This window comes from Diabrotica virgifera, chromosome 2 (genome assembly GCF_917563875.1).
Source record: "Diabrotica virgifera virgifera chromosome 2, PGI_DIABVI_V3a".
Lineage (NCBI taxonomy): Eukaryota > Metazoa > Arthropoda > Insecta > Coleoptera > Chrysomelidae > Diabrotica > Diabrotica virgifera.
This window is the reverse complement of record NC_065444.1, coordinates 8,387,294-8,415,289: the sequence shown is the minus strand read 5'-3', so window position 1 is coordinate 8,415,289 and position 27,996 is coordinate 8,387,294. Positions and strand designations below refer to the sequence as shown.

Genomic DNA, 27,996 nt, shown 5'->3' with positions numbered 1-27,996 from the left:
ATATCACTATACAAAGTACCTACTACACCTAACGATACCATTGCAAAACAGCCATAAGTCCAAAACCCCCAAGAATGCAAATAGCCCTTGTGATTCTATAAACCCTCCTTTCTTTTTCTCGATTCAGCACTTCGAAGAACGTAATGTATAAAATTGTGCCTGCTGATAGTCCTTCCAACGCTACTATTGCTGTTGATTTAGCCTTAGTCTCAGTGTCACTAGTATAAGTCACAATGATTCCTAGAACTACCCCCAAAGGGTTAGAAATCGCTAAACCAATTGAATGCATGCATATTGCCTTAAAGTTAACTTTAGCTATTACCATTTCCAAGCTTATGCAAAACAAGATGGTGGCTGAATGGATGCAAACTGCTATGAAGAGGTACCATATGTCACCAGTAGCTTTCTGGAGACCTATGGCCAAACCTTCGAACACTGCATGAAACGATAAAGCCACTACAGTGAGTATACCACGCATGATCTGCTGTTTAGACTTGATTTCTTCTTCTATTTTTTCTTCAGTTGTTTCGTCATAATTTTCGTCGTATTCCTTGCTAAGCTGTGCGTTCTTTTCGTTTTGTCGTGTTACCTCTGAATTTAAACTTAACGTATCGTATACTATATTTTCGTGGTCCTCATCAATACTTAAGCCTTGCTTTAGCTTCTTTATACTATCTTCATCTTCCTCCACGGGTTTACTTTCATTATCTTCTTTACTTAGTTCTTTTTCGTACTGCTCTTCTATAACGAAAGCTTTAACTGGCGAATTTCTGACAGACTCATTGATTGGTGTTACTGCAGATCTGGTGAAGTTATTGATTTTCTTATTTGAAGCTTGACATCCTTTGTCTGGGATTCTGGATATGGCCCAATGTGAGATTTCTTCAAGGAAATAAACGAAGAAGAATCCTACACAAATTGCTAGCTGTGATAGAGGATATTCTGTGTTTAGGTCTCCGACGGCCTTCAATTCCTCCATAGACTTGTACACCTAAAAATAAAAGGAAAATTTATAATTAATATAACACTGAAGTCATCAGTCCTGTCTATATGCAGAATAGCGATGATATAGTATTTTTACTACAAAAACGTTATTACGTAGGTCAACATTTTTGACGTAAGAGAACTGTCAAAACATTAGAATGTGACTTTTCATTATTGCCGTGTTTATAATAAACATAGCAATAATGAAAAGTCACATTCTAATGTTTTGACAGTTCTCTTACGTCAAAAATTTTGACCTACGTAATAACGTTTTTGTAGTAAAAATACTATAGTACGTTCTTTAAAAGTAAAATATTGCAAAACCTCTAAATTTTAAAGAACCGCTTGGATTGACTTGAACCGCTTGAAATTTGGCACACACATAGCTAACAAGTCAAAGAAAAAAAGTGATATTGTGCCGATGTGTGCTTTTGCCCCAGGGTAAGTTTCACCCCCTTTTGGGGGTGAAAAATATATGTTCGAAATAAGTCCGGAAATGGATAAAATGATTAATTCTAAGCAACTTTTGTTCCATAAAGTTTTTTCACCAAGTTAATACTTTTCGAGTTATTTGCGAGTGAATATGTTAATTTTTCTACAAAATAACCACGTTTTAGACGGTTTTTCGCAAATAACTCAAAAAGTAAGTATTTGGTCGAAAAAAAATTCTTAACAAAAATATAGCACGTAAAAAAGTGAAAACCATGGTGTATATACACTAAGGGCCAAAATTAACTCACCACCTTAAAAATGGGCATTTTTAATGTCTCATATTTCCTAAACCTGTTGTCCAATTTTGGTGATTTTTTTTAATATGTTATAGCTTTATTCTTCAAGAATATCGATGTAATAATATTGTTGCTAAACAGATGTGTCATTCTATACCGGGTGTAACAATGATACTGTGTTTTTTCCTTAAAGTTTGGAACACCCTGTGGAATATTCTAGCGTATATAAAATATTGAAATTAAAACTCAACTGTAACCTTAAGCTATCTTAACATTTTGCTTTTTAATTCATTCGCTTATGTTGGATAATAAAATTTAGGTACTTTAATAACTAGCAATATTTTTCATCAATACAGGGTGTTTCTAAATAAGTGAAGAAAAAATCATGACCATTTGCTGTATAAACATATGTCCGCAAATGCTTCGTTTACGAGATACGGGATGTTGAATTTTTTCTTACAAACTGACGATTTATTTATTGCTCTAAAACCGGTTGAGATATGCAAATAAAATTTGATAGGTTTTAAGAGGTAGTTATTGGGCATTTTTTGGCATACAATTAAGAATTTTATATTCACCATTGGCGTGCATACGCGTGATTACCCGTGCATACGGGTAATATGACCCGTATGCACGCTAATGGTGAATATAAAATTCTTAGTTGTACGTCAAAAAATGCGCAATAACTACCTCTTAAAACCTACTAAATTTCATTTGCATATCTCAACCGGTTGTCAAGTTCAACCGGTCAGTTTGTAAGAAAATATTCAACATCCCGTATCTCTGAAACGAAGCATTTGCGGACACATGTTTATAAAGTAAACGGTCATTATTTTTTCATGCAGAATTACCCTTTATAGTTTGTCGCACTTATTTAGAAACACCCTGTATTGATGGAGAACCTTGCTAATTGTTAAAGTATCTAACTTTTTTATTATCCAGCATAATCAAATAAATCAAAAATCGAAATGTTAAGAAAGCCTAAGGCTACTGTTGAGTTTTAATTTCAATATTTTATATACGCTAGAATATTCCACAGGGTGTTCCAAACTTTGAGGAAAAACACACTATCATTGTTACACCCGGTATACAATGACACTTATCTGTTTAGCAACAATATTATTGGGTGAAGTCGAGTTCGCTCCGCTTCGTTCAGGTATATTTTAGAAGCGTACGAATTGGCTCCCGCATGAATGCGGGTAGGCTCTCATATAATCGCGGAAACATTAGACATTGTTGCCAAATCGTGTAATATTTATACTGCTTAGGAAATTTACATAGTGATATAGACTTTTTATAGGAAAATTATACTTTTAGACAAATACTTTTAGAGTTTGTTTTAGTTCAACATTGGCATATGTGGCAATTTTAACACAAATTATCGGTGTCGGCCGGTATGCGCTCGACCGTTTTGCGCTCTTACCTGAAATCGGCCGGTTTGCGCTCTACACTCTAATACCCGAAAGTTAAGTTAGGACCGAAGGGTTAGGTCTTCCTCCTTTCCCATAGATATTTCTAGGAAGGTACCTGTTTCTAACAAAAAGAGAAAATTTGAAAGAAGTGACAACGCTGGGTGATATTTTCGACATGTTTAGGTAAAATAAATTTTGTCTATGGGAGCCAATTCGGACTCTACCTTTTTTAGTTCAGGTAAAATTCTTACCATTGGGAGCGAACTTGACCCCTTCCATATTATTACATCGATATTCTTGAAAAATAAATCTATAACATATTAAAAAAATCACTAAAATCGGACAACAGGTTTAGGAAATATGAGACATTAAATATGTCCCATTTTTAAGGTGGTGCGTTAATTTTGGCGCTTAGTGTATTAGGTCACTATACCTAGTAGAAGCAGAGTTATAACTAATGAAAAAATTGGTTCACATTCGTCAAATTCCAAATCGAATATTTTAACGTGCCATAACCAAAAAACGAAGCACTTTTTTGGGGAAAACTCATTTTAACTTTTTGAAAGTGTCTAAAAAATGCTTATTTTTGTTTAAAAAAAATTTTAGCATCAAAAGTAAACAAGTTACGCTCAAAATAAAGTTGGTCCCTTTTTTGGCAAGAAATCGGCCCTATTAGTATTTCAAATGAACTTAATTGTTACAACTTCACAAGTTTTTTACTCGCGTATGTATTGATCATTGGATCTGTAAGTTTCATCGGTTCAAAGTCCTTATTTTTAAAAGAGCTGTAGTTAAAAGGGCTTGAACGAGTCACTTATCACGAGTGTATGCAAATTTAGAAACACCGAATCTTAACCAATTTTTGTCTTAGAAAAACAAAAAAATACATAATATTCAGAAGAGTAAAGCTGACTTTTTTATTGTTTAAGATTTTTGGTATCTCTAAATTTTGGAATCTTAACCAATTTTTGTCTTAGAAAAACAAAAAAATACATAATATTCAGAAGAGTAAAGCTGACTTTTTTATTGTTTAAGATTTTTGGTATCTCTAAAAGTTTTTAAGTTATTTTGAAAAAAAGCATTTTTTTCAAAGTTAAAATTTTTAAAAATTTTACTTTAAAACGAAATGTTTTCAAAAATAAGCATTTTGAATCGATGAAACTTACAGATTATATAAACACAACATAAGAAAAGTAATTTGTGAAGCGGTAACGATTAATTTCATTTAAGTTCCTAATTGGGGGGTGATCTTCCTGTTTTTTTTTTGCCAAAACAAAAGGGACCAACTGTATTTTGAGCGTAACTTGCTTACATTTGACGCTAGAAATTTTTTTTATAAAAATAGGAATAAAGCTTTTTTTAAACACTTTAAAAAAGTTGTAACGTGTTTTCCCCAAGAATGCTTCATTATTTGGATATTTCACATTTAATTATTTTATTTGGAATTTTTCGAATATGAACCTTTTTTCATTAGCTATAACTTTGCTTTTGCTAGGTATAGAGACCTAATATATAAACCGTTTTTTTTTAAACTTTTTATAGGCTATAGTTTTTCTAAGAATATGTTTTTCGACAAAATGCTTACGTTTTGAGTTATTTGCGAAAAACCGTCTAAAACGTGGTTATTTTGTTGCGAAATGAACATATTCACTTGTAAATAACTCGAAAAGTATTGATTTGGTGAAAAAACTGTATAGAACAAAAGTTGCTTAAAATTAGTCAGTTTATCCATTCCGGGACTTATCTTGGACATATGTTTTTCCCCCTGAGATGGGGTGAAAGTCACCCCCAGGGCAGAAGCACACATCAGTACCATATCTCTTTTTTTATTTGACATATTAGCTATGCGTATACCAAATTTCATGTCAATCCAAGCGGTTCTTTAAAATTTACAGCAAAAACCGTGAAAGAATGTACTATGACTAAATCTACTTTTATGAAGATGAAGTCATTTCTTTGAAATAATCATTTCAGTTTAGAACTAATACAAAGATTGGTTAAGTGCCATGTTTGGTCTGTACTTTTGTATGGTGTATGGACAATGAAAGTATCGACCATAAACAAAATTAAAGCATTGGGAATGTGGATTCATAGACGGATGCTGAAGATACCTTGTAGAGCAAGAAAAACCAATGAGGAAGTACTAAGGAAGGTCAACACACATAGAGAAGTGCCAAATACTGTTAAACACCGGAAAATGTCTTATCCTGGGAAATATAGTGAGGAGAAATAGATATAGAACTGACCTTAAGGGCAAAATAGAGGGCTGAAGAGGTGTAGGAAGAAAACACGTTTCTTGGTTGAAAAACGGACTCAGACATCAAATAGAGGACAAATATTCCATGTTGCAAAAGATGAAGAAGCCTTTGCAATGGTAATCGCCAACTTGATATAATAGAAATAATCAAAACACAGAGTTTTCTTACGTTCTTTATTGAGTGACACGAATATTGAAACAAATTCGTATCGAATTTATACGAATACTGAAACTAAAATATAGAGATTGTAACGACTTACGTCTTATGCCACATGATCTAAAGGATTTCCTTTAAGTTATATGCACGAATATACTTCGAAATTTAAAAGAAAGTATCGGACAAATACAGTTTGGCTTATTGAAAGTGTTAGGTGTATAAGAGACTTTATTTTTAATTAAACTATTGATTCAAAATATTATAACCAACGCCAAAATATGCTTCATAGATTATTCGAGAAGGAAACATGATATCATATTAAATAGACTAATCGATATAGGAATTGCCGCCATATATCAGAATCAGGAGGGAGATACATGAACCAAATAGACCATATAACAATTGAATATAAATGGAAAAGCTGGTTGCAAGATGTCATGAGCATAAGAGGTGCTGATTTCAGATGACATGCTAGTCAGAGCGAAACTAAGAATGAAATTCTCCAGAGATAAAAACCAAAAAACGACCAAAAGGAAAAAATACAACGTCGATGTCCTAAAACAAAAAATGATAAATAAATTCACTGAGAAACTGGCAATTAACCGAAAAATATCACTACAAGCTGAAGAGCCAGTCGAAGTAACATGGAAGCATTTAGAGGAAGTAACGATAAATACAAGCATTTGATAGAGTATGCAGGGCTAGACACAAAAGAATAAAAATTTTCTAGAAGCATTTTTGGACGAGATAGATTTTCCCAAATTAAAAATTCATAATTTGTTTATTTATCAATATTGAATTTAAAAGTATTTATGTGACTACATCTATTAACCTTACTACTTAACAATGTCATTTATACACATAATCAAAATTGTAGAATATTTTGAAAAATGATGATTTTCGCAGCACCTTAAATGAAAACTTTTTGTCTAAAAATTGGCGGAGAAGTAGTTTCCAATATCTTTGTTAATAATGGGTCAATTTCAATGTTTTCTTTCAATTTGGGGTAGTATAAAAATAATAACATCTGCATGACCCTTTTTGCCATAAATAATCAATAATTAGTTATGAACAATTTTTTTTTCTAGTATTGTGATGTGATAAACAAAAGTTGGCACCAAAGATAATCACAAAAGGGTATTAAAACAATTTTTATTTTAATAATGTAACAAAATAGTAAATTGTTCTTAAAGAATCCTAAAAACTTTTTCTTTGTACAAATTATTGGCAAAATCTCGCAAAGATGATGTGAATACAAAATATAATATATAAAAAAATGTAGGACAACCTCTATATAAATATATGTATATAAATAAATAAAAATTAACAAATAAATATATACACAATTTTTCGTGTATTACCTGTTAAAAATATTATAGAATTAAATGTAAAATACATACACAGTGAGCACGTAAAGGTTGTAAAGGAGAATGGGCAATTTTGGAAAAAAAATCCCGAAACAAGTCAATTTTTATTTTTAAATTACGATTTTTTGGCATATGTATCACACTAGTGACGTCATCCATCTGGGCGTGATGAAAATGGGGATTATGTGATAGCTCATTTGAAAGGTAATTCAATCCTCTATTTTTTAAACGTTAACATAATTATTTTTACAAGGTGTCCAAAAAAATTTTTTTGCATTAAATTTATTGACATAAAAAGAAGAATGTATGTAATTTATTTAATTCAAAATACATTTTACTGCTCTCAGAAAACAGAAAAAAATGTTTATTTGAAAAATAATCATCGCTTTTCGTTTAAATTAAATGTTCAAACTGTCAAGAGGCAGGTGGGTGGCTGCATTAATATTGAATTTAAGCAAAAAACAATATTTATTTGTTAAATAAAGATTTTTTTCTGTTTTCTGAGAGCAGTAAAATGTATTTTGAATTAAATAAATTACATACAATCCTCTTTTTATGTCAATAAATTTAATTAAAAAAAATTTTTTTTGACGCCCTGTATAAATATTTATGTTAATGTTTATACTACTGAATAGAGAATTGAATTACCTTTCAAATGAGCTATCACACGACACCTATTCTCATTTAAAAAAATCATCGATCATGTCATCTCGCACAGATGGGTGACGTCACTAGTATGATCTATATGCCAAAAAGTCGTAATTTAAAAATAAAGTTTGTCCTGTTTCGGTATTTTTCCCGTATCGTCAATTTTCGAGAAAATGAATGTGTTCCAACCTTTAGGTGCTCACTTTATATTTTAATATTGTACAAAGCAAAAAGTCTTTAACAAATTTTTAATGCTAATTCAGTATTATTTTGTTAATTTTTATATAAAAAATATTTGTGTCAATTTTTATTTATCACATCTAGAGAAAAAAAATTAAAAAAAAATGTTTATAACAAATTGACGAATATTTATTGTTAAAAGTGTCGTTTAGATGTTACTATTTTTATTAGCTACCATAAAATAAAAAAACATTGAAATTGGTCCATTATTAACGAAGATATTGCAAAGTACTACTGCACCATCCTTCATGGGTTGCTACGAAAATCTTATTTTTAAAAATATTCTAAAATTTTAAGCCTACGTATAAATGACATTGTTAAGTAGTAGGGTTGATAGATGTACTCACGAACTTTAAAATGTTAATATTGATAAAAAAACAAAGTATGAATTTTTAAACTTGGAAAAGCTATCCCTGAAAAAAATGGATCTAGAATTTTTTTCTTTTGTAAGTGTGTCAAAAGCTACCAGGAACACGAATATCGAAAAAAAAATTCATAATTTTTAATCCCGGTGATGTTTAAAAAAAAAAACAAGTTTTAAACAAATTACACCAATTTTCAAACGTAATTTTGAAGGGGTGTTTAATTAAAATTTTAATTTGTCAATATATTTATTGAAAATATACATTAAATTTAAAAAAATGAGACCTTAAAAACTTGTATACTCTATCGGCAACAACCGCGTTTTTGCAATTGAAAAAATGGTAATTTTTTATAAACAAATTAAATCTCTTATAAAGTACTCAATATTTATCAACCAATCTTTTTGTCAATTTATAGTGATATCATAGAGCAACTTCTTCTGCAAAACAAAATATTTTATAGTGCTTATTTATATTGTAAATAATATTTTTTTGGAAATTTGTTTTTCAATTTTGATTTAAAATTATTTAAATAAATTACGGGTCAAATTTAATTTAGTAAGTCTCATATAAAACGCGTTTTTGCAATTGAAAAAATGGTAATTTTTTATAAACAAATTAAATCTCTTATAAACTACTCAATATTTATCAACCAATCTTTTTGTCAATTTATAGTGATATCATAGCGCAACTTCTTCTGCAAAACAAAATATTTTATAGTGCTTATTTATATTGTAAATAATATTTTTTGGAAATTTGTTTTTCAATTTTGATTTAAAATTATTTAAATAAATTACGGGTCAAATTTAATTCAGTAAGTCTCATATAAAAGACTGTTTATTCATCTTTGCAGAAGAAAATTGTAAAGTCCTTAATAAAAACAAGAATTGCCGCAGCAGTTTAAAAAGTAAATTTTGTGCAAAAATTACCAATTTTTAATTATTTAAACAATGATCTCATATGAATCATATACTTTCTTGAAAATATCTTTTGTCTTGACCAAAACTTGACAAAAAATTTATTCCAACCTGTACGGAATTACATTTTGATTTTATTTTATTTTATTGGGCTAAATAGAAAGAACGACAAACAAAACAAAAAACAAAAAACAGGCAGTCATGTCTACGCAAAAAGAAGAAGAGAAGAAGAAATTATAAAACTTATGTCTTATAAGTATTTCAAGTACCTGTGTATGTGGTATTCGTTAATTTAAATAATGTGTTCATTACTACAAAAGCTTCACTTATATCAATTAGGGAGTTGTTTTTTTTTATACTAAGTAATATGAACATAATGTTGATTTTCTCATTCCACATTAAAAGACTTTTTAGGGACCATTTCGTGCTACTTATTTTTATCGCATTTTAGTTTTCCACTTAAAAATAATAATGCTTAACCAATAATTGCTAAAGAAAATTGCACAGACACACGAAATATACTCATTAGTTGGTTTGAAGCAACTACATATATTTGAACATTACCAGGATTTCTTTTATTTTCCTGCGATTTCTATCTGTGCTTTAAAAAGCTTTACGTGGAAGAACAATAGAAAACGTATCATTATTTACCCTTGACAATGACCTCGACACTTTCGAAAGTGTTTAGTATAAAAAAAAAGTAATCGTATTGATTAAAGCTATTACAGGAGTATTGTGATGCTATCATGTAGAATGTGTAATAAAACAAGCAGGTTTAAAAGATTTATTTACACCAAAAAAGCTACCTTAACCGATTCTTCTTTTTTTATATGGATATTTATTTTCCTATTCACTAGATACCCGTAGATTTTAGCCTTGTGTTTTCGACAGTTTATATTATGGTATAGTAATAAAAATCTGAGCTAAAAAATTAGATTTTTATAAAATTTTGAGGGTGTTATATTTTCATATAGAAAATATTTCACCTCTTTAAACTTCATCCACCTGCATCAACGTTCAAATTGTCTCTCCACCTTTTTCGGGGACTTCTCCGTGCCTTTGGCGATTTATCTCGAGCGATTCTCATCATTCTTGTTTCTTCCATTCTAATATTATGTTCATTCCACTCTTTTTTCCTGTTTTAATCATAACCTACACATAACCATTAATATCGTCTCTATCCTACATGTATTTCTTATGCCTTCACTTGTTTCTCTGTCTAGAACACGAGTTACCAACCGATGGTACGCGTACCACTGGTGAATTAGTGGTACACGGGAAGATTTCAGGTGGTACGCGTCGCGTGGGTGAAACAAGCGATCACGCTGGGCCTCTGTCTGCGGAAATTTCAGTGCGGTCTGTCGGGTCGTTTTTGGTGAACCCTCAGACTTCAAAGGATAGAGACTTCAAACCTAAACCGCAGACCAATCGGAAATACCACGAAAGCTACTTACAGTACGGTTTTATAGTGAGACAGTTCTATGAAAGACAGTTAAAGAGAAATCGTTAATTGATGTCTGGATCGGGTGTAAATCCGAGTATCCAATGCTCTTTCGGCAAGCTAAGCTGTTTTCTGTTTTTGATGCCATTAGTCACTAGTTACTTGTGTGAGACTGATTTTTCTGAACTATTGTATATAAAAAATAAATATAGAAACAGAGTAATAAGTATTGAAGAGGACTTAAGAATAAAATTAAGTTTAATTACTCCTGCAATTGACACTTTAATCACAGACGAACTGCAACAAGCTTCGCATCAATCTCGATACACAATGACTAATGTTGATTTTTGTTGATTTGTATCTTTTTTTCGGTTGTTAGTTTGTAATAATAGTATAACATTGCACTAGGCTTTTGTATAGCTATGAGTAATGTGCATAATTGTTTTATTTGAATTGTTTAAAAAAAAATTAGGATCCTGGGGGGCTTCCTTCCATTCCCCCCGGTGTGTTTGGTGGTACACCAAAATCTTCAAAATATTTCAGGTGGTACGCAGTTGCTAGAAGGTTGGGAACCCTTGGTCTAGAAGAATCTTTCCAGCTCTACCACGAAGTACTTTCATTTCTGTTTTTTCAAGAAATCTTTTGGTTGTTGTTGTTTCAGGTCTAGTTTCTGCAGTGTATGTCATTAAGGGCCTTATAGCGACTTATTTTCTATTTAACTTCAATGCCAATGTATTTATTATACGCTATATTGCATTGTTTAGGTCTTGGAGTGCCTTTAACCTAAAAATAGTCAAAGTTTCTTTATTTAGATACACTACCACTTCTACAAACGCCAAAATATCTTGAAGTAACTCTTGACAGAACTTTAACTTTTAAAGAATACCTACAAAGAACGGCAGCAAAATTAATAACTCGAAATAATATAATCCAAAAGCTATATGGCATCACCTGGGGGTCCTCAACCTCTGTACTCAGATCATCCGCTCTCGGACTTCTATACTGGGCAGCCGAATATGTCTCCCCGGTAATGGCGCAATATTAAACACACAAACATTATGAGTTACAGCTCACCGCCGAAACTACGAAGAAGTCATTTTATTCTCAAAGAATTTAGAAAAATACAGGCTATACATCAACTACCCATTCACCATGATAAGCTTGATATCAAAATGAATAGGCTGCGCATCAGATATCCTTCATTGTTAAAGGCCTCCTTAATCAGAAACATTTCATCCTCACCAACGCCTGGAGAAGACAATAGGAGATCAACTCACCACAGGAAGTACACCAAATTGCCTATACTGATCACAAACCAACAGAATTTGAACTGCCCCGCAATACATGGGCAACTCTGAACAGGATAAAAACAAGCAACGCTAGATGCGCTGACATTTTACATAGATGGGGAAAAGCCCTTATCCCTGAGTGTGACTGTGGTGCGCAACGACATGCAGACTGTCCGTCACATTGTTGAAGAATACCCTTAAGGCAGTCCCTTGGATTTTTTGATGGGGTCCTGAATGCGACCGAAATTTTTTTAGATCATATTGATGCATTATGTGTTCGTTTGTAACGCTCCATTTACGTTTTCTATTGTTTTTAATTATGTGTTCTTATTGTATGACTAAACAAATAAACTGAATCATCCAAATGGCACAAAATCGGTGAAAAAGCATGAGAGGCTTATGTTCAGTAGTGGAAGTAGAGACTAGATGATGATGATGAAGATTATGATGATACTATATGATAGCTTAGTATCGAATACAAAAAGTGCTGCTATTTTTCTACTATACGTTATTGCTGCTTATTTCGAAGTGTGCGAAATGCTCACGTACTGTTTCGAAGTGCTTACGTAATGATAATGTTTAGTGTTCAAGTGCATAGTGCTCATGATGAATATCAAACTCATCCTAACCTCCAGCATCATATGCAAGAAACACGTGGCAAACAAAACTCCTCCTCCAAACGACTGGCAAAAAGCAATCGCTAGTGTCACTTGGCGATGTCTTTTCTGATTGACAAACTGTCCTGAAGAGTCATCCTCGTCTTCCCACTTTTTCAGAAAGTTATATAATTTCACTGGTAAAATCGAAAAGAAAAACCGAACAAAGAAAAACAGCACTGCTACGAATATTTTTGTTGTTAACAAGTTCATTACTGTCCTCCACTCAGATTAAAAATAATGGCGAACGAACGGTATCCTAAGGAAAATATAGTAAATAATATAGAAGAGCCAATGTGAATCACAAGCTCTAACAACAAATTTATTGAAAACAAACTTGCTTATTAAATTAAACAAGATCAATAATTAAGTCTATCGTTAATAATAAAATATTCCAATGGCTTGGTTTCTATAAACTTTGAATTGCAATGTTGGCGGAAAAATAAACGAAAATATTGCATAATATCGTGGCAAGTAAATGGTACAAATTTTCTAGTTACCTTGGCAAGTTTACTGGCTGAAAGTAATTGCGACCACTAAAGAGCGAGGTTCCATTATAGTCCAGAGCGCATCTGTTTTGAGATGAACGTTGAGAGGTGACTCATATTTTTTTGCAGAAATTTCTTGGAATTAACTCCTATAATAATAATTGGGTTATCCTCCTACTCAAAAATGTCCGGAACATTGTTTAAATAACCAAAATGTCAAAAAATGAAGGAAAAATTCGATTATTTTCTTCGTTTTTTGATTGTAACTTTTAAAGTATTAACTTTCAAGAAAAGTTGTACTGATATAAAAGTTGCGTAATTAAATTTCCAATAATATAGGATTGATGACAAATTATAAAAATTGCCACCCTTGTTGCAAAATAGCAATAATTGCGAAAAAAAAAAAACGATAAAAAAACAAGTATTTGAATTTTACGTTTTTCAACCATTTATGCTACACTTAGGACCTTCATATTTTACCCAGAAAAACTATTTAATATATTAAAACAATACTGTAAATTTCATTTATATCGGTGCAATAGATTTTGCAAAATAAATTTTGCAATCCAGCTTTCGCAAAAAAAAATCATTTTTTCAAAATATTGCAGGACTGAAAATAAAGCAGATAGCAAGTTGACATTTTTTTACGTATGGAAGAATACGTACCTTTCACTTGCAATTTTTAAAATTAAAATCCATTAACTATCATACCACGGCGTCAGGAATTATTTTATATAAACATTAATTTTTGGTGCTACGCGCAGGACAGCGGTGTTCGATTCACACAAGTTGATTTCCACCAAAATTTCTTTCAATCTTTATCTAATATATTATTTTCTTACACTATATTTTGTTGTATTTTAATGTTTTAATTCCACAAAAATCAAACTAATTTGATTATTGTTTGTGAAATATTGTTTAAACAGTTGCATATGTTTAAAAATAATAAACTTTTATTCTCTAAGTTAAAATATATGAACAAAGAAAGTTTTTGCCAAAAAAAGTGTTATTTCAAAGGACAGAGCATGTGTTTTTATTTTGCAATAAACAAATTTATTTATTAATATCGAAATATACTAAAAATTAAAATTTGTCAATCATTATCAAAGGTCATTGGAATGCCCAATCAGAGCAAACTGTCCGCTGTCCTGCGCGTAGCACCAAAAAAATGTGTATTTAAAAAAATTCCTGACGCGCCGTAGTGGTTAACCGATTTTAATTTTGTAAATTGCAAATGAAAGGTAAAAAAATATTCTTCTAAAATATGAAGGTCCTAAGTGTAGCATAAATGGTTGAAAAACGTAAAATGCGAATAATTGTTTTTTTATCGTTTTTTTTCGCAATTATTGCTATTTTGCAACAAGGGTGACAATTTTTAAAATTTTTAATGAATTCTATATTATAGAAAATTTAATTGCGCAACTTTTATGTCAGTACAACTTTTCTCAAAAATGAATAGTTTCAAAGTTATATTTAAAAAACGAAGAAAAAAATCGAATTTTTCCTTCATTTTTTGACATTTTAATTATTTAAACAATGTTCCGGACTTTTTTGAGTGGGAGGATAACTCAAATATTATTATATGAGTTATTTTTAAGCAATTTCTGCAAGAAAATATGAGTCACCTCTCAACGTCCAAATGTACTAATATTTTTACAGATGCACCCTGGTCTATTAGTCCATTGAGATGCGTTGCGTTGCGACGTCGCAACGGAACAACGCATCGGGATGAGGCCCCATCAGTGCGTTGAGCTGCGTCGCGTCGATCAGTTACGATGTTTCAACGGATCGACGGACAAGGGTGTTCTTCAATGGCAGTGTCACGTAAAGCAGGTGTGGCATACAATGCGTTGTTCCATTGCGACGTCGCAACGTCTATCAAATGTAGTGTAATTTTTAATTTCAAATATCTCATTCAAAAGAAACTTTTTATTCATTCTAAGGAACTAGAAAATTTGCAGACTGGGTCCACACAACAGGAAAACATTTATCACGGAAGTGCTGCAGGAAATGAATACACAAATCAGGACACATATTTGATTTTATAAGGTTGAATCGTAATTGTTTTATTACTTGTAATGTTTTAGGTGAGAGAAAAACCTCTACTAGCAGACAAACACTTCAACTAGGCCAGATCAAAGATTTCGTGGACCGTTGATGATTGGTCCAAAGTTACATTCAGTGACGAATCGAAATTTGATGTTTGCGTGAAAAAGGGTTATGAGAAGTACAAACGAAGCCTTCCACAAATATTGCCTCAAAAGAACTGTGAAGTTTCCCAAATAAATTATGATTGGGAGATGCAGGTGATCAGCGGGTCTAAGAAGATATAAAGTAGTGGAAGGCATAATTAACGCAGCAAAGTATCAAGAAATTTCAAATAATATAGTCTTGTACTACCAAGTACGCACATCTCTACCCGGACTTGAACTTTATATTCTATATATTCCAGCAAGGCGGTGCTGCAGGTCATATAGCTAAAACAACTAAAAATGGTTTGGAGACAATAACAGCAAAGTCCTCTGATGGCCTTCGAACAGTCCAGACCTTAATGTTATTGAAGCATTGTGACATAAGATGAAACTGAGATTGCGTAATGATCACCAGAGAACCGTCGCCGACTTGGAGAGGATATTAGGTGAATTACGGGATTGTGTAGATCAGTGATACTCAACCTGCGGCCCTCTGTCGTTTTTTATGCGGCCCGAAGGCTAACTAAAGGGCCCTGTGATCAAATTATTTGTCAAATTTCACGTGTTTTCTCTAATTATTTGATAGTGTGGGGATATGTTTGAGGCATGTTTGGGAGTGAGGCAGACAATTTAATGACTTTAATTTTAAATTATATTGAAATTTTTAAGAACTGTGATTAAAAAGCAAGGTATTATTAACTTTTAATAATAAATTATTAAAGTTAATGAACAAATACTCATTTTAAAAATAATCAATACTTATTTACTATATTGCAACGACCCATTTAGTTATCACAAGGAAAATTCAAATTCGGATCAACAAAAAAAAATTAAAATAATTGTGACCTTGAAACAACAATTGTGACCCTGTATATTAAAATTTTTAAAATTCGTCTGTACATTTAAAAAGAGCATAAACATTAAAATTAATTGGTCGCTTCAATTTTTTGCGCAGACAATTTAATGACATTAATTTTGAAATAATCATATCGAAATTTTTGTTTTGAAAGTACGAGTTCTTAAAAATTTCGATATATGTAATTTCAAAATTAACATCATTGAATTGTCTGCACAAAAAATGAAACCTCCATTAAAGCTCTTCTCAAATGTGCAAACGGGTTTTGAAAATTTCAATATACAGGATGTTGTTTCAAGGTTACAATGGATTTATAATTTTGTTTAATCCGGACCTGGATTTTTCTTGTGATTAGTAGTTATGTGGTTTCGGTTTTAAATGTGACATATGTGTACCGAATATCAAAAAAATATACAAAGTGGTTCTAAAGTTATGGGTCCAGAAAGAAATGGGCAAAATCGATAAAACACCCTGTAACTCGGTTATAAAGTCGGTGGAGCAATAAATTTAGTATGTCTAGAACCGCCTCATTTACCTCTATTCACCATTTAAGTATTTCCGTTTCCCAATGAAACACCCTGTATACTACTTCATCTTGATTGCGGTCCGCAAGCTGTGGCAATAGCTACTATGTGGCCCAGGGAAGAAAAAGGTTGAGTATCGCTGGTATAGATAGTAGGTATAGACTTGTGTCAATCCTTAGTAGGAATATTGCCAGACTGGATTGCCGCTGTTGTAAAGGTGCGTGGCGATGCGATGTAACCCCATGTACATATAAAATAGTAATTTTTTGTTCGAACATTTAGTTGCCACGATATTATCCAAAATTTTTCGTTTATTTTTCCGCCAACACTGGAATTCAAAGTTTATAGAAACTAAACCATTTCAATATTTTATTATTAGTGATAGACTTTAATGTAGGTATTGTTGGTCTGCATTCTTTAATTCAAGAAGTAAGGTTGTGAAGGTTTTCAATAAATTTTCGTTTGTCCGAACACTTAATTTGTTAGGGCGTTTTCGTTTCACCTCAAGATATGTTTAACATTGGAGTTCAGTGTTTGAATGAATGAATGAATTCTTCCCTGTTGTTGGTTTTCTTTGTTGTTTGGTACTTTGAATACTTGAATTACTGTTACACAATATCTGTGAATTAACTCCCTGGGTACAAAAAGAGAGCACTGTTATTTATAGGTTATTAAAAATAGAATCACTAGAAACCTTGATCTATGAAGATATGAAGAATTTGTAATAAAGCATTGGTTTCAGGTGTTGATAAGTCATTAATCAAAATAGGTAATTAGATGTATCATGTGTTCTAATGCGTGTCCTTCTAAAATTGTCTATCGATTGTATTAGTGCCTCCCACACTTTAATTACACAAACTTTCTCACAATCCCTACATTTGTAGGTCTAATGACGTCACGTGGTTTTTGATAGAATCAGTATGTATTAATATTCAAAGTGTTTACATACGACGACAAATCAAATACTGACCACTCTTAAAATTAAAATACGAAGAATGGAAAACCTGCCGTTGGGGCTAGATCAATAAAAAAGTTAAATACACAGGGTGATTGATTAGTAGGGTAAAGCTCAATAGCTCCGCTATAGTAATAGATAGCAATAAAAGGCAATAACAAAAATTTTAGCCACCTTTGAGCTTCACATTACAAAATTAGTATGTTACAGTAGTAATGTTACAGGGTGTTCGATAACACAGAGGAAGACCAAACTTATGTTTTTTTTTAATGGAACTTAATATATTTATTATATTTATATTAATATAAATATCTGGGCATTCCGATAATCTTACTGAGAGATGTCGACCAAAGGTATCCACTGTGAAATTTTCGCATTGTAAATAAAGAGGTGGACCAGAACTCTCACAAATTTGAATAAAGACATCTTGACCATAAACCACTTGCTGACCATTTTTATTTGATCTTGTTCCCATGATCCTTTAATGAGTGTTATTTACGAATTCCTCTTTGTGCATACATGTCGCATATTCAGTGATGAGCGTGCTAATAACCGGCAAAATAACGCAAAAGACGAAAAACATAATATTTATATAATATTATATAATAATATATAACAATTATAAATATTATATAATATATAATTTATGTAATAAATAATATATTTTTAATTTAAATAATATATAATATTATAAAAACATAATATATTTTATTTTAAATTCGAAATCCTGTTAACTTCTCCATCACAAAAATATAAAGGTTTGTTATGTTATACAGGGTATTTACAAAGTTATAACCAATTTTATATGAAAATCGTAACAAGTTCAACTCACTGTATAAATAAAAATAAGCAAAACAACAATGGTTTATTAATGCCATATTTTTTAACGTATTGTCAAAATTTTCAAGAATGGTCGATATTGCTAATTTTCTTTATATCAAATACAGGGTGAGCCAAAACGCAAGTACATTATTTTCTCAGTAATTTTAAATGGAACACCCTGTATTTTATATCACTATTGAAAATTACCATTACCGTACTTTAATTTTTAGATAACATTCCCTATGTCTAAATTTATTAGTGTTCGAGATATTTTCATTTTTCAATGGACCAGTAGCGTGGCCACCCAAATCACCAGAATTTAATAAACTGAACTGATTTTTTTGGGGTTACGTTAATAATGAAGTTTATAAAATACCTCCAACAACAAGGGATGAGATGAAAAATAGAATACAAAGTGTATTTCGACGTGTTAATTTACAAATGCTCCGTAGAGTACGTAGCTCATTCAATGATCGTTTTTAGTCGTACATAAATGTGTCAGGAGATAATTTTGAACACCTTATGTAATTAAACATTAAAAATATTTTATTAATAGTAGCTTCTAATTTTTTCAAACATGTTTTTTTGCAAAATGTATTACTGATAAATTATGTTTCGTTCTTTATTTGTTACATTGTTACATTTACATACAAAAGTAGTGTTTAATTGTCTTCACAAAATATTGTATTTTGTGTTTGTGTGTTTTTTTGGAAAATTTATTACTAATTTTCTTTGTAGTCCAGGGCGCACCTGTTTTGAGATGGACGTTGAGAGGTGACTCAAATTTTTTTGCAGAACTTGCTTGAAAATAAATCAAATAATAATATTTGAGTTATCCTCCCTCTCAAAAAGGTCCGGAACATTGTTTAAATAATCAAAATGTCAAAAAATTAAGGAAAAATTCGATTTTTTTTCTTCGTTTCTTGATTATAACTTTAAAAGTATTCATTTCCGAGAAAAGTTGTACTGACATAAAAGTTGCGTAATTAAATTTCCTACAATATAGAATTGGTTAAAAATTCAAAAAATAGTCACCCTTGTTGCAAAATAGCAATAATTGCGAAAAAACCATACAAAAACAAGTATTCGCATTTTACGTTTTTCAACAATTTATGCTAAACTTAGGACCTTCATATTTTACCCAGAAAAACTTTATGATACAGTAAAACAGTACTGTAAATTTCATTAAGATCGGTTCAATAGATTTTGCAAAATAAATTTTACAATCCAGCTTTCGCAAAAAAAATTCATTTTTTCAAAATGTTACAGGACTGAAAATAAAGCAGATAGCAAGTTGAAAATTTTTTTGCTTATAGAAGTGTACCGTACCTTTCATTTACAATTTTCAAAATTAAAATCGATTAATTACGACGGCGTCAGGAAATTTTTAAAAATTAACATTAATTTATTATTAATTAACACGCGCAAGACAGCGGTGTTCGATTCATACAAGTTTATTTCCACCAAAATTTCTTCCAATCTTTATCTAATATATTATTTTCTTACTCTATATTTTGTTTTATTTTAATATTTTAATTCCACAAAAATCAAACTAATTTTATTATTGTTTGTGAAATATTGTTTAAACAATTGCATATATTTAAAAATAATAAAGTTTTATTCTCTTAGTCAAAATATATGAACAAAGAAAGTTTTTGCTAATAAAAGTGTTATTTCAAAGGATAAAGTATGTGTTTTTATTTTGCAATAAACAAATTTATTTATTTATATCGAAATGTAATAAAAATTAAAATGTATCAATCATTATCAAATGTCATTGGAATGCCCAATCAGAGCAAACTATCCGCTGTCCTGCGCGTAGCACCAATAATTAATGTTTATTTAAAGAAATTCCTGACGCTGTGGTGTTAATCGATTTTAATTTTGAAAAATTGCAAATAAAAGTTACAGTATGTACACTTCTATAAGCAAAACAAATTTCAACTTGTTATCTGCTTTACTTTCAGTTCTGTAACATTCTGAAAAAATGAATATTTTTTGTGAAAGCTGGATTTCAAAATTTATTTTGCAAAATCTATTGAACCTATCTTAATGAAATTTACAGTATTGTTTTACTGTATCATGAAGTTTTTCTGGTTGAAATATAAAGGTCCCTAAGTGTAGCATAAATGGTTGAAAAACGTAAAATGCTAATACTTGTTTTTGTATGGTTGTTTCGTAATTATTGCTATTTTACAACAAGGGTGACTAATTTTTAAATTTTTGACTAATTGTATATTGTACGAAATTTAATTACGCAACTTTTATGTCAGTACAAGTTTTCTCGGAAATGAATACTTTTAAAGTTATAATCAAAAAACCAAGAAATAAAACGAAGTTTTCCTTAATTTTTTGACATTTTGATTATTTAAACAATGTTCCGGACCTTTTTGAGAGGGAGGATAACTCAAATATTATTATTTGATTTATTTTCAAGCAATTTCTGCAAAAAAATTTGAGTCACCTCTTAACGTCCAAATGTACTAATATTTTTACAGATCCGCCCTGGTCTATTGTTTATTTGTTGCATTTACATAAAAACATAATTTTTAATTGTTTCAAAAATGTTGCATGTAGTGGTTGTGTTTTTGTTTGTAAAATGTATTACTAATAAATGATTTTTATTTCTTTATTTGCTACAGTGTTACATTGATTACCGGATTGATAATCGGTAATATTCAATTGTCAATTCAGTCATGGCTTACTTAAAATTTAGATAAATTTAAACACCTAAAATAATTTGCTCTGAAAAATGAAAATATCTCGAAAACTAATAAATTTGGGCATAGGGAATGTTATATAAAAATTAAAGTACGTTAATGTTACTTTTCAATAATGATATAAAATACAGTGTGTTCCATTTAACATTACTGAGAAAATAATGTATTTGCGTTTTGACTCACCCTGTATTTGATATAAAGAAAATTACCAATATCAATAAATTCTTAAAATTTTTGACAATAAATAAAAAATATGGCATTAATAGACCATTGCTGTTGTGCTTATTTTTATTTATACACGGAGTTGAACTTGTTACGATTTTTTAACAAAATTGGTTATAACTTTGTAAATACCCTGTATAACATTACAAACCTTTATATTTTTGTGATGGATAGGTTAACAGGATTTCGAATATAAAATAAAATATAGTGTTCTATTTAAAGAAACATAAGTTAGGTCTGCCACTGTGTTATCGAACACCCTGTAACATTCTAACTAATTTTGTAATGTGAAGATCAAAGGTGGCTAAAATTTCTGTTATTAACTTTTATTGCTATCTATTACTATAGCGGAGCTATTGAGCTTTACCCTGCTAATCAATCACCCTGTATAAATATAACAATGAATAAAGTAATATGTATAAACATACAAATAGAGGAGGTAGATCAACGACCGATCATTTAGTCTCTATAGTTCACGTAGCAGAAAACAATATTTGCTTAAAACTATCTATCAATTGGTTAGCGTTCTCAAAAAAGCACATGAAAATAGAGCTCAAAATAAATAATTTATTGATAGTAATTTGGGAACTACAAGTAATATGGATTAGAAATGAACATTGCTAAAAAGTATAGGGTGAAGATAAAGAATGTGGTAAATTTACTTATTAAAAAAGAAACCAGATCTACCAGATTTATCTACCAGAACAACACAATAAAATTTAAAGTTGAAGAAGAACTAACTGACCCAATTGAAGCTGGCAGTGGCTTAAGACTCCAGAGATTCCCTGAGTCTTCTATTATCCAACCTGATCATGGATAACATATTAAAAGAATTAAGAACTAAAAAAAGACGCAATACTAACCTCTCAAAATGAAGATGATTTACAACGTACGCTACGGAGAAACAAAAATATTGGGAAAGAAATGAAAGGCAGAACTTACAAAAGAGTCATCAGACCAATAATGACATAGGCGGCAGAAACACGACCTGATAGAAAGAACAAAAATAATTCTAGAAACAGCAGATAAGAAAATCTTCGAAAAAGACGAACAAGAGACAGATTAAAAAAAGATCAAAGGGGAGAAATATTGCTAAAGCTGTAAAAGACAAAATAGAGCCAGCAGTAAGGTAAAAGTTACAAAGAAAATTATTGGCAATTATCTTAGTAAGACAAACATGGAATTTATAATCATTTTTTTGTCTTTATCCCTATGCGTGGTTGGCTTCCCCAATTATATTTTTTGATAAATTTTTATCTTCCTTTGTACCACTAGCAAACTCTTTTACTGAGATCTCTTATCTCAGCAGCTCCAACCAAGTTTTCTTTGGTCTTCATCTCCTATTTCTTATAGGAACTAGCAACTCTGCAATTTTTCTGTAATTTCCATTTCCACCTTGAATATACCGTAACCACCTAGATCAGGGGTGGGCAAATACTTTTAAGCGCGGGCCAAAATGAAATTTTCAAAATATCTCCCGGGCCGGAGACCTATACCCAGTATGTACGCTGCGCACACGCTAATGTTTTTGATGGAGGTTTTTCTCTGCCCAAGAAATTTTTTTGACAAAAACACTATAAGTATCAAAAATGAATAGCCATTTTCTTAGTCTTTTTACTATAAGTATCATTTTAAAGCATTTGGACAAAGACATTTGACTTAGTAATAGATAATACTAATAATAAATTGTCATAGTTGGGGTGTGGGTGTACATGCGAATAATTTGTTCACAGTGAAATTACGAAATTTTTAATGTGGTCCATTATATTAAGCCATAACAAGGATCCAGATAAAAAATGAAACTCAGAAATTCAAGAGCAGACTTTATGAAGATAATGAAATTTCTGAGTAACCAAAGATTCAATCTGCAAATCTGGTATCGAATGGTAAAACGTTATGTCAAGTCAACCATCATCGACGAAATTCAGAGGAGACAACTGATCTGGTATGGTCATGTAGAAAGAATGGACGACGTCAGGCTGCCTAAACAAATTTTAAAATTGACGCCAAGGGGAAAGAGAGAGGAGGGCCGAAACAGTCCTAGCTGTGTGGCATTCAGAAGGTAATGGCAAAAAGGAACCTTCACCCTGGCAAACGCAACGACGGACGGACGAAGCTGGAAACTGGGAACCGGAAGGCGGAGACCCTATAAAAAACCGGGATAATAATAAAAATGGTATGTCCACTAGTCCACTCTATTCTCGTTTATTGGATTGTTAATGCTGACTAAATGAAAAAGCTGGAAACTTTTGAGATGTGGCTCTTTAGGAGAATTTTGAAAATACCATGGACCGATCATATTACGAACGAAATGGTGTTGCACAGAATGGAAAAGGACCAGAGAACTTTCGATCATCATTAAAAGGAGAAAGACAGCAAGGAGAAAGAGCACATACTTAGAAATGATAAGTACGTTGTTATAAGTTGTTGCAGCAGCTGATTATGAAGGCTAAAATCGAATGAAAAGGGTCCTGGTAGACGACAAATACCCAGGCCGAAAAATATTTGCGCCTGGACCGGGTTAAACACAGATGCTTTTAAAAAAAGCAGAAGATAGAGATTCATTTCATTGAACACTACGAACACTAATACTGTTGATTTCAACGAAACCGCATAAAAGAGATGAAGAGCGTAGGCGCAAAATTTCGGACCAATGCTTTTTAAATGCATTCCTTTTTTTCGAATCCTGAGAAAACTAATAAATATTTTTTAAAAATTTAAACGCAGAATGAAATATGACATTATTACCGAGGGCCGAAAATCCCTTAGAATAAACAAACAGTTTCTTTTAAATGAGATATTTAAAATTAAAAAACACATTAAATTTTCTCTTTTTTTTTCACCCCTGTGACTTATTAAAATAAACATAGAAGTTTTCAGGGGCTTTCGGCCCTCGGCAATAATGTAATATTTCATTCAGCGTTTAAATTTTTCAAAAATACTTATTAGTTTTCTCAGAATTAAAAAAAAATGAATGCATTTAAAAAGCATTTAGGGCTATTCTCTTAAAAAATTGCTTGCGGGATTTCTCAACGGGCCGGATAAAGTAAGTACAAGGGCCGGATACGGCCCGCGGGCCGGCTTTTGCCCACCCCTGACCTAGATAATAAGCTTATTCAATATCTAGACCAGACTTCCCCTAATATACCCAGTTTTAATTTTATTCTTTTGTATAACTCATGTTATCCATCTAAACATTCCCATTTCCTGACCTGCATTGATCTACATTCAGTTAGTCCAAGAACCAAATAGATTATATTTTTGTCACTAAATGGAGGAGCTCAATAATCAACCTAAAGATAAAACCAGCTGCAGATTGTGATTCCGACCACAAAATGTTACATGCAGCATTCCACCTTAAACTACACAATAAGACATAAATAAAAAAAACAATAATTGGTTCCAAAACATCCACAAAGGTTTAGAGAAGTCTAACAATAAAACACTGAAAACGTTTGTTTTCTATACTTCCACAAAATTTATTATAACTAAGTGACTACAGCTGTTTCGGCATAGTGCCTTTCTCAAGTGATATAGTTTACAATGTGTTTGCCTTTTTAAGTCTTCAACTGAAGAGGTTGAGGAGTGGGGAGCTGTTTGTCTCGAGTTGGTCATTCAGAATTATATCTGTATTTTTCAGTTTATTAATTTCCATAGATTCTAAAAAAGATAGCTTAAGGCCTTTATTTTGAATATGTAGAATTTGAAACTCTTCATTGAAAGAATGATTATGATCTAGAAGGTGAAGTGCGTATGTAGAAGTGTCTGTTTTTCTATTGTTGAATGCCCTTTTGTGTTCTGCTATCCGTTTGTCAAAAGTTCTGCCAGTTTGACCGATGTACGTTTTCGGACAGTCACCACAAGTTAGTTTGTACACACCACTCTGTAGTTGCTTTCTCTTTCGGCTTTTATTGTTCTTAATATATTTGCTTAAGTTGTTGTTAGTTCTGAAAGCTGGTGTTATTCCTTTCTTTTTTATGTATCTGGCTATTGTTGTTGTTATCTTGCCAGTATATGTGAGAGAGCAGAAGGTACTGGGTTCTTTCTGTGGTGGTGGATACACTAATTTCAGGGCTTTCTTATGGAGTTTTTGGTTTAAAATTTTGTTAACTGTTTGTTCGTTATAGCCGTTGTTTACTGCTATTTGTTTAATGATGTTTAGTTCTATCTCAAAGTTATTTTTTGTCATGGGAATTTCTGTCAGTCTATGTATCATGCTATGGTAGGCTGCTAATTTGTGTTGTGTAGGATGGGATGATGAATTGTGTATAGTTGTGTCAGTATGGGTAGGTTTATGGTATACGGAGAACTCATGTTTGTTGTGTAGTCTGGAAATCGTTACATCTAGAAAGTTTATGGAGTTATTCTGTTCTGTTTCTATTGTAAACTAAATATTATTATGAAGTGAATTAATATATGATAGAAATTGGTCAAGTTGTCTGTTAGTTCCTGTAAAGCATACTAGTATATCATCCACGTATCTCCACCAATATAAGAACTGTTTAAATACGGGATGTTTAGAAATTGTTGTTTCAAGTTGGTTCATAAATATATCTGATAGCAATGGGCTTAGAGGATTACCCATAATAAGTCCTGCACTGTTGTTTGTGTATATTTGATTATTGAATTCATTATGGGTAATCCTCTAAGCCCATTGCTATCAGATATATTTATGAACCAACTTGAAACAACAATTTCTAAACATCCCGTATTTAAACAGTTCTTATATTGGTGGAGATACGTGGATGATATACTAGTATGCTTTACAGGAACTAACAGACAACTTGACCAATTTCTATCATATATTAATTCACTTCATAATAATATTGAGTTTACAATAGAAACAGAACAGAATAACTCCATAAACTTTCTAGATGTAACGATTTCCAGACTACACAACAAACATGAGTTCTCCGTATACCATAAACCTACCCATACTGACACAACTATACACAATTCATCATCCCATCCTACACAACACAAATTAGCAGCCTACCATAGCATGATACATAGACTGACAGAAATTCCCATGACAAAAAATAACTTTGAGATAGAACTAAACATCATTAAACAAATAGCAGTAAACAACGGCTATAACGAACAAACAGTTAACAAAATTTTAAACCAAAAACTCCATAAGAAAGCCCTGAAATTAATGTATCCACCACCACAGAAAGAACCCAGTACCTTCTGCTCTCTCACATATACTGGCAAGATAACAACAACAATAGCCAGATACATAAAAACGAAAGGAATAACACCAGCTTTCAGAACTAACAACAACTTAAGCAAATATATTAAGAACAATAAAAGCCGAAAGAGAAAGCAACTACAGAGTGGTGTGTACAAACTAACTTGTGGTGACTGTCTGAAAACGTACATCGGTCAAACTGGCAGAACTTTTGACAAACGGATAGCAGAACACAAAAGGGCATTCAACATTAGAAAAACAGACACTTCTACATACGCACTTCACCTTCTAGATCATAATCATTCTTTAAATGAAGAGTTTCAAATTCTACATATTCAAAATAAAGGCCTTTAGCTATCTTTTTTAGAATCTATGGAAATTAATAAACTGAAAAATACAGATATAATTCTGAATGACCAACTCGAGACAAACAGCTCCCCACTCCTCAACCTCTTCAGTTGAAGACTTAAAAAGGCAAACACATTGTAAACTATATCACTTGAGAAAGGCAATCTGCCGAAACAGCTGTAGTCACTTAGTTGTAATAAATTTTGTGGAAGTATAGAAAACAAACGTTTTCAGTGTTTTATTGTTAGATAAAATGAACTTCCATCAAGTAACGGTCGAATCCATCAATTGTTTAGAGAAGTATTAGCAAAAAGTGACCTACCAGTAACCACCGGAGACCCAGCCAAAACGTGGGAATATACAAAGAAGTGGATCACTGAAGCTATCAACAACACCAACCAAAGAAAAAAATAGATAGGAAAAAAACATTAAATAAATGACGAGTCTTTCAAAATTATGTAAGGAAGACGAAAACTTAAAAATGGCAGATCAAATTCAATACAAAAAAAAATAGTGTAAAAGTATACTCATTGGCAGATGATTCCTATAACTTTTACAAATGTCCTCGTCACTTTATCCAATATTTACTTGCAGCATATACTTCTTCTTTTACGGAATTAATTACCAAAACCCACGTGTACTTATATTCATTCGCTATTATTTTCGTCCGAAACACCTATTTACCGGACTACATCGTCACGCTGATGTAGTTTTAATACTGAACAATAAAAAGTTGTGATTGACATGCTACCCCGTGGGTTACATGCGCGCAGGGGTTGTACAACCCCATAATTACTTTCATTTCAATTGTTGCAATTGTTCTATTGGGCAGTTCTCATTAGCTATTTTTTTGAGAATATCAATAATTTGGTTAATAATACCGGTATTTTGGTTGTTTCAATAATAATCAGATGTTATCAGGAATCGTGTTATTTTTATTATTTGCTCGGTTGTTTTTATACATAGATATTAGAGATTATTTCATTCATAGGAGATTCTGACCAATAGAAAGCTACATAAATAAAAATTAAGCTGATTATTTTTTGATGATTTTAACTTCCAATCCTATAGTAAGATATTTGATCACGTGTTTAATTCTGTCCAATCAGATTAAAATTATACTGAGAATTATCTACTGTAGAAAATTACCGATATACTTTTTTTAAGTAGATTGTTTCTGTTTAATGGCAACCAGTTTCCTAGTTTTGACAACTGTCACA

General features: G+C 31.5%; 1 protein-coding gene across 1 annotated transcript; it reads right to left on the bottom strand.

Moving 5' to 3' along the window:
- Positions 1-21: 21 nt before the first annotated feature.
- LOC126879437 (uncharacterized) lies at positions 22-27,470 on the bottom strand. The gene is made up of 3 exons (XM_050642449.1): positions 27,304-27,470; positions 12,432-12,717; positions 22-991 (listed from the first exon to the last, which is right to left on the bottom strand). The coding sequence occupies exons 2-3, from the start codon at positions 12,669-12,671 to the stop codon at positions 29-31; spliced, it is 1,203 nt and encodes a 400-aa protein (XP_050498406.1). The 5' UTR covers positions 12,672-12,717; positions 27,304-27,470; the 3' UTR covers positions 22-28.
- Between the last annotated feature and the right edge of the window lie 526 nt (positions 27,471-27,996).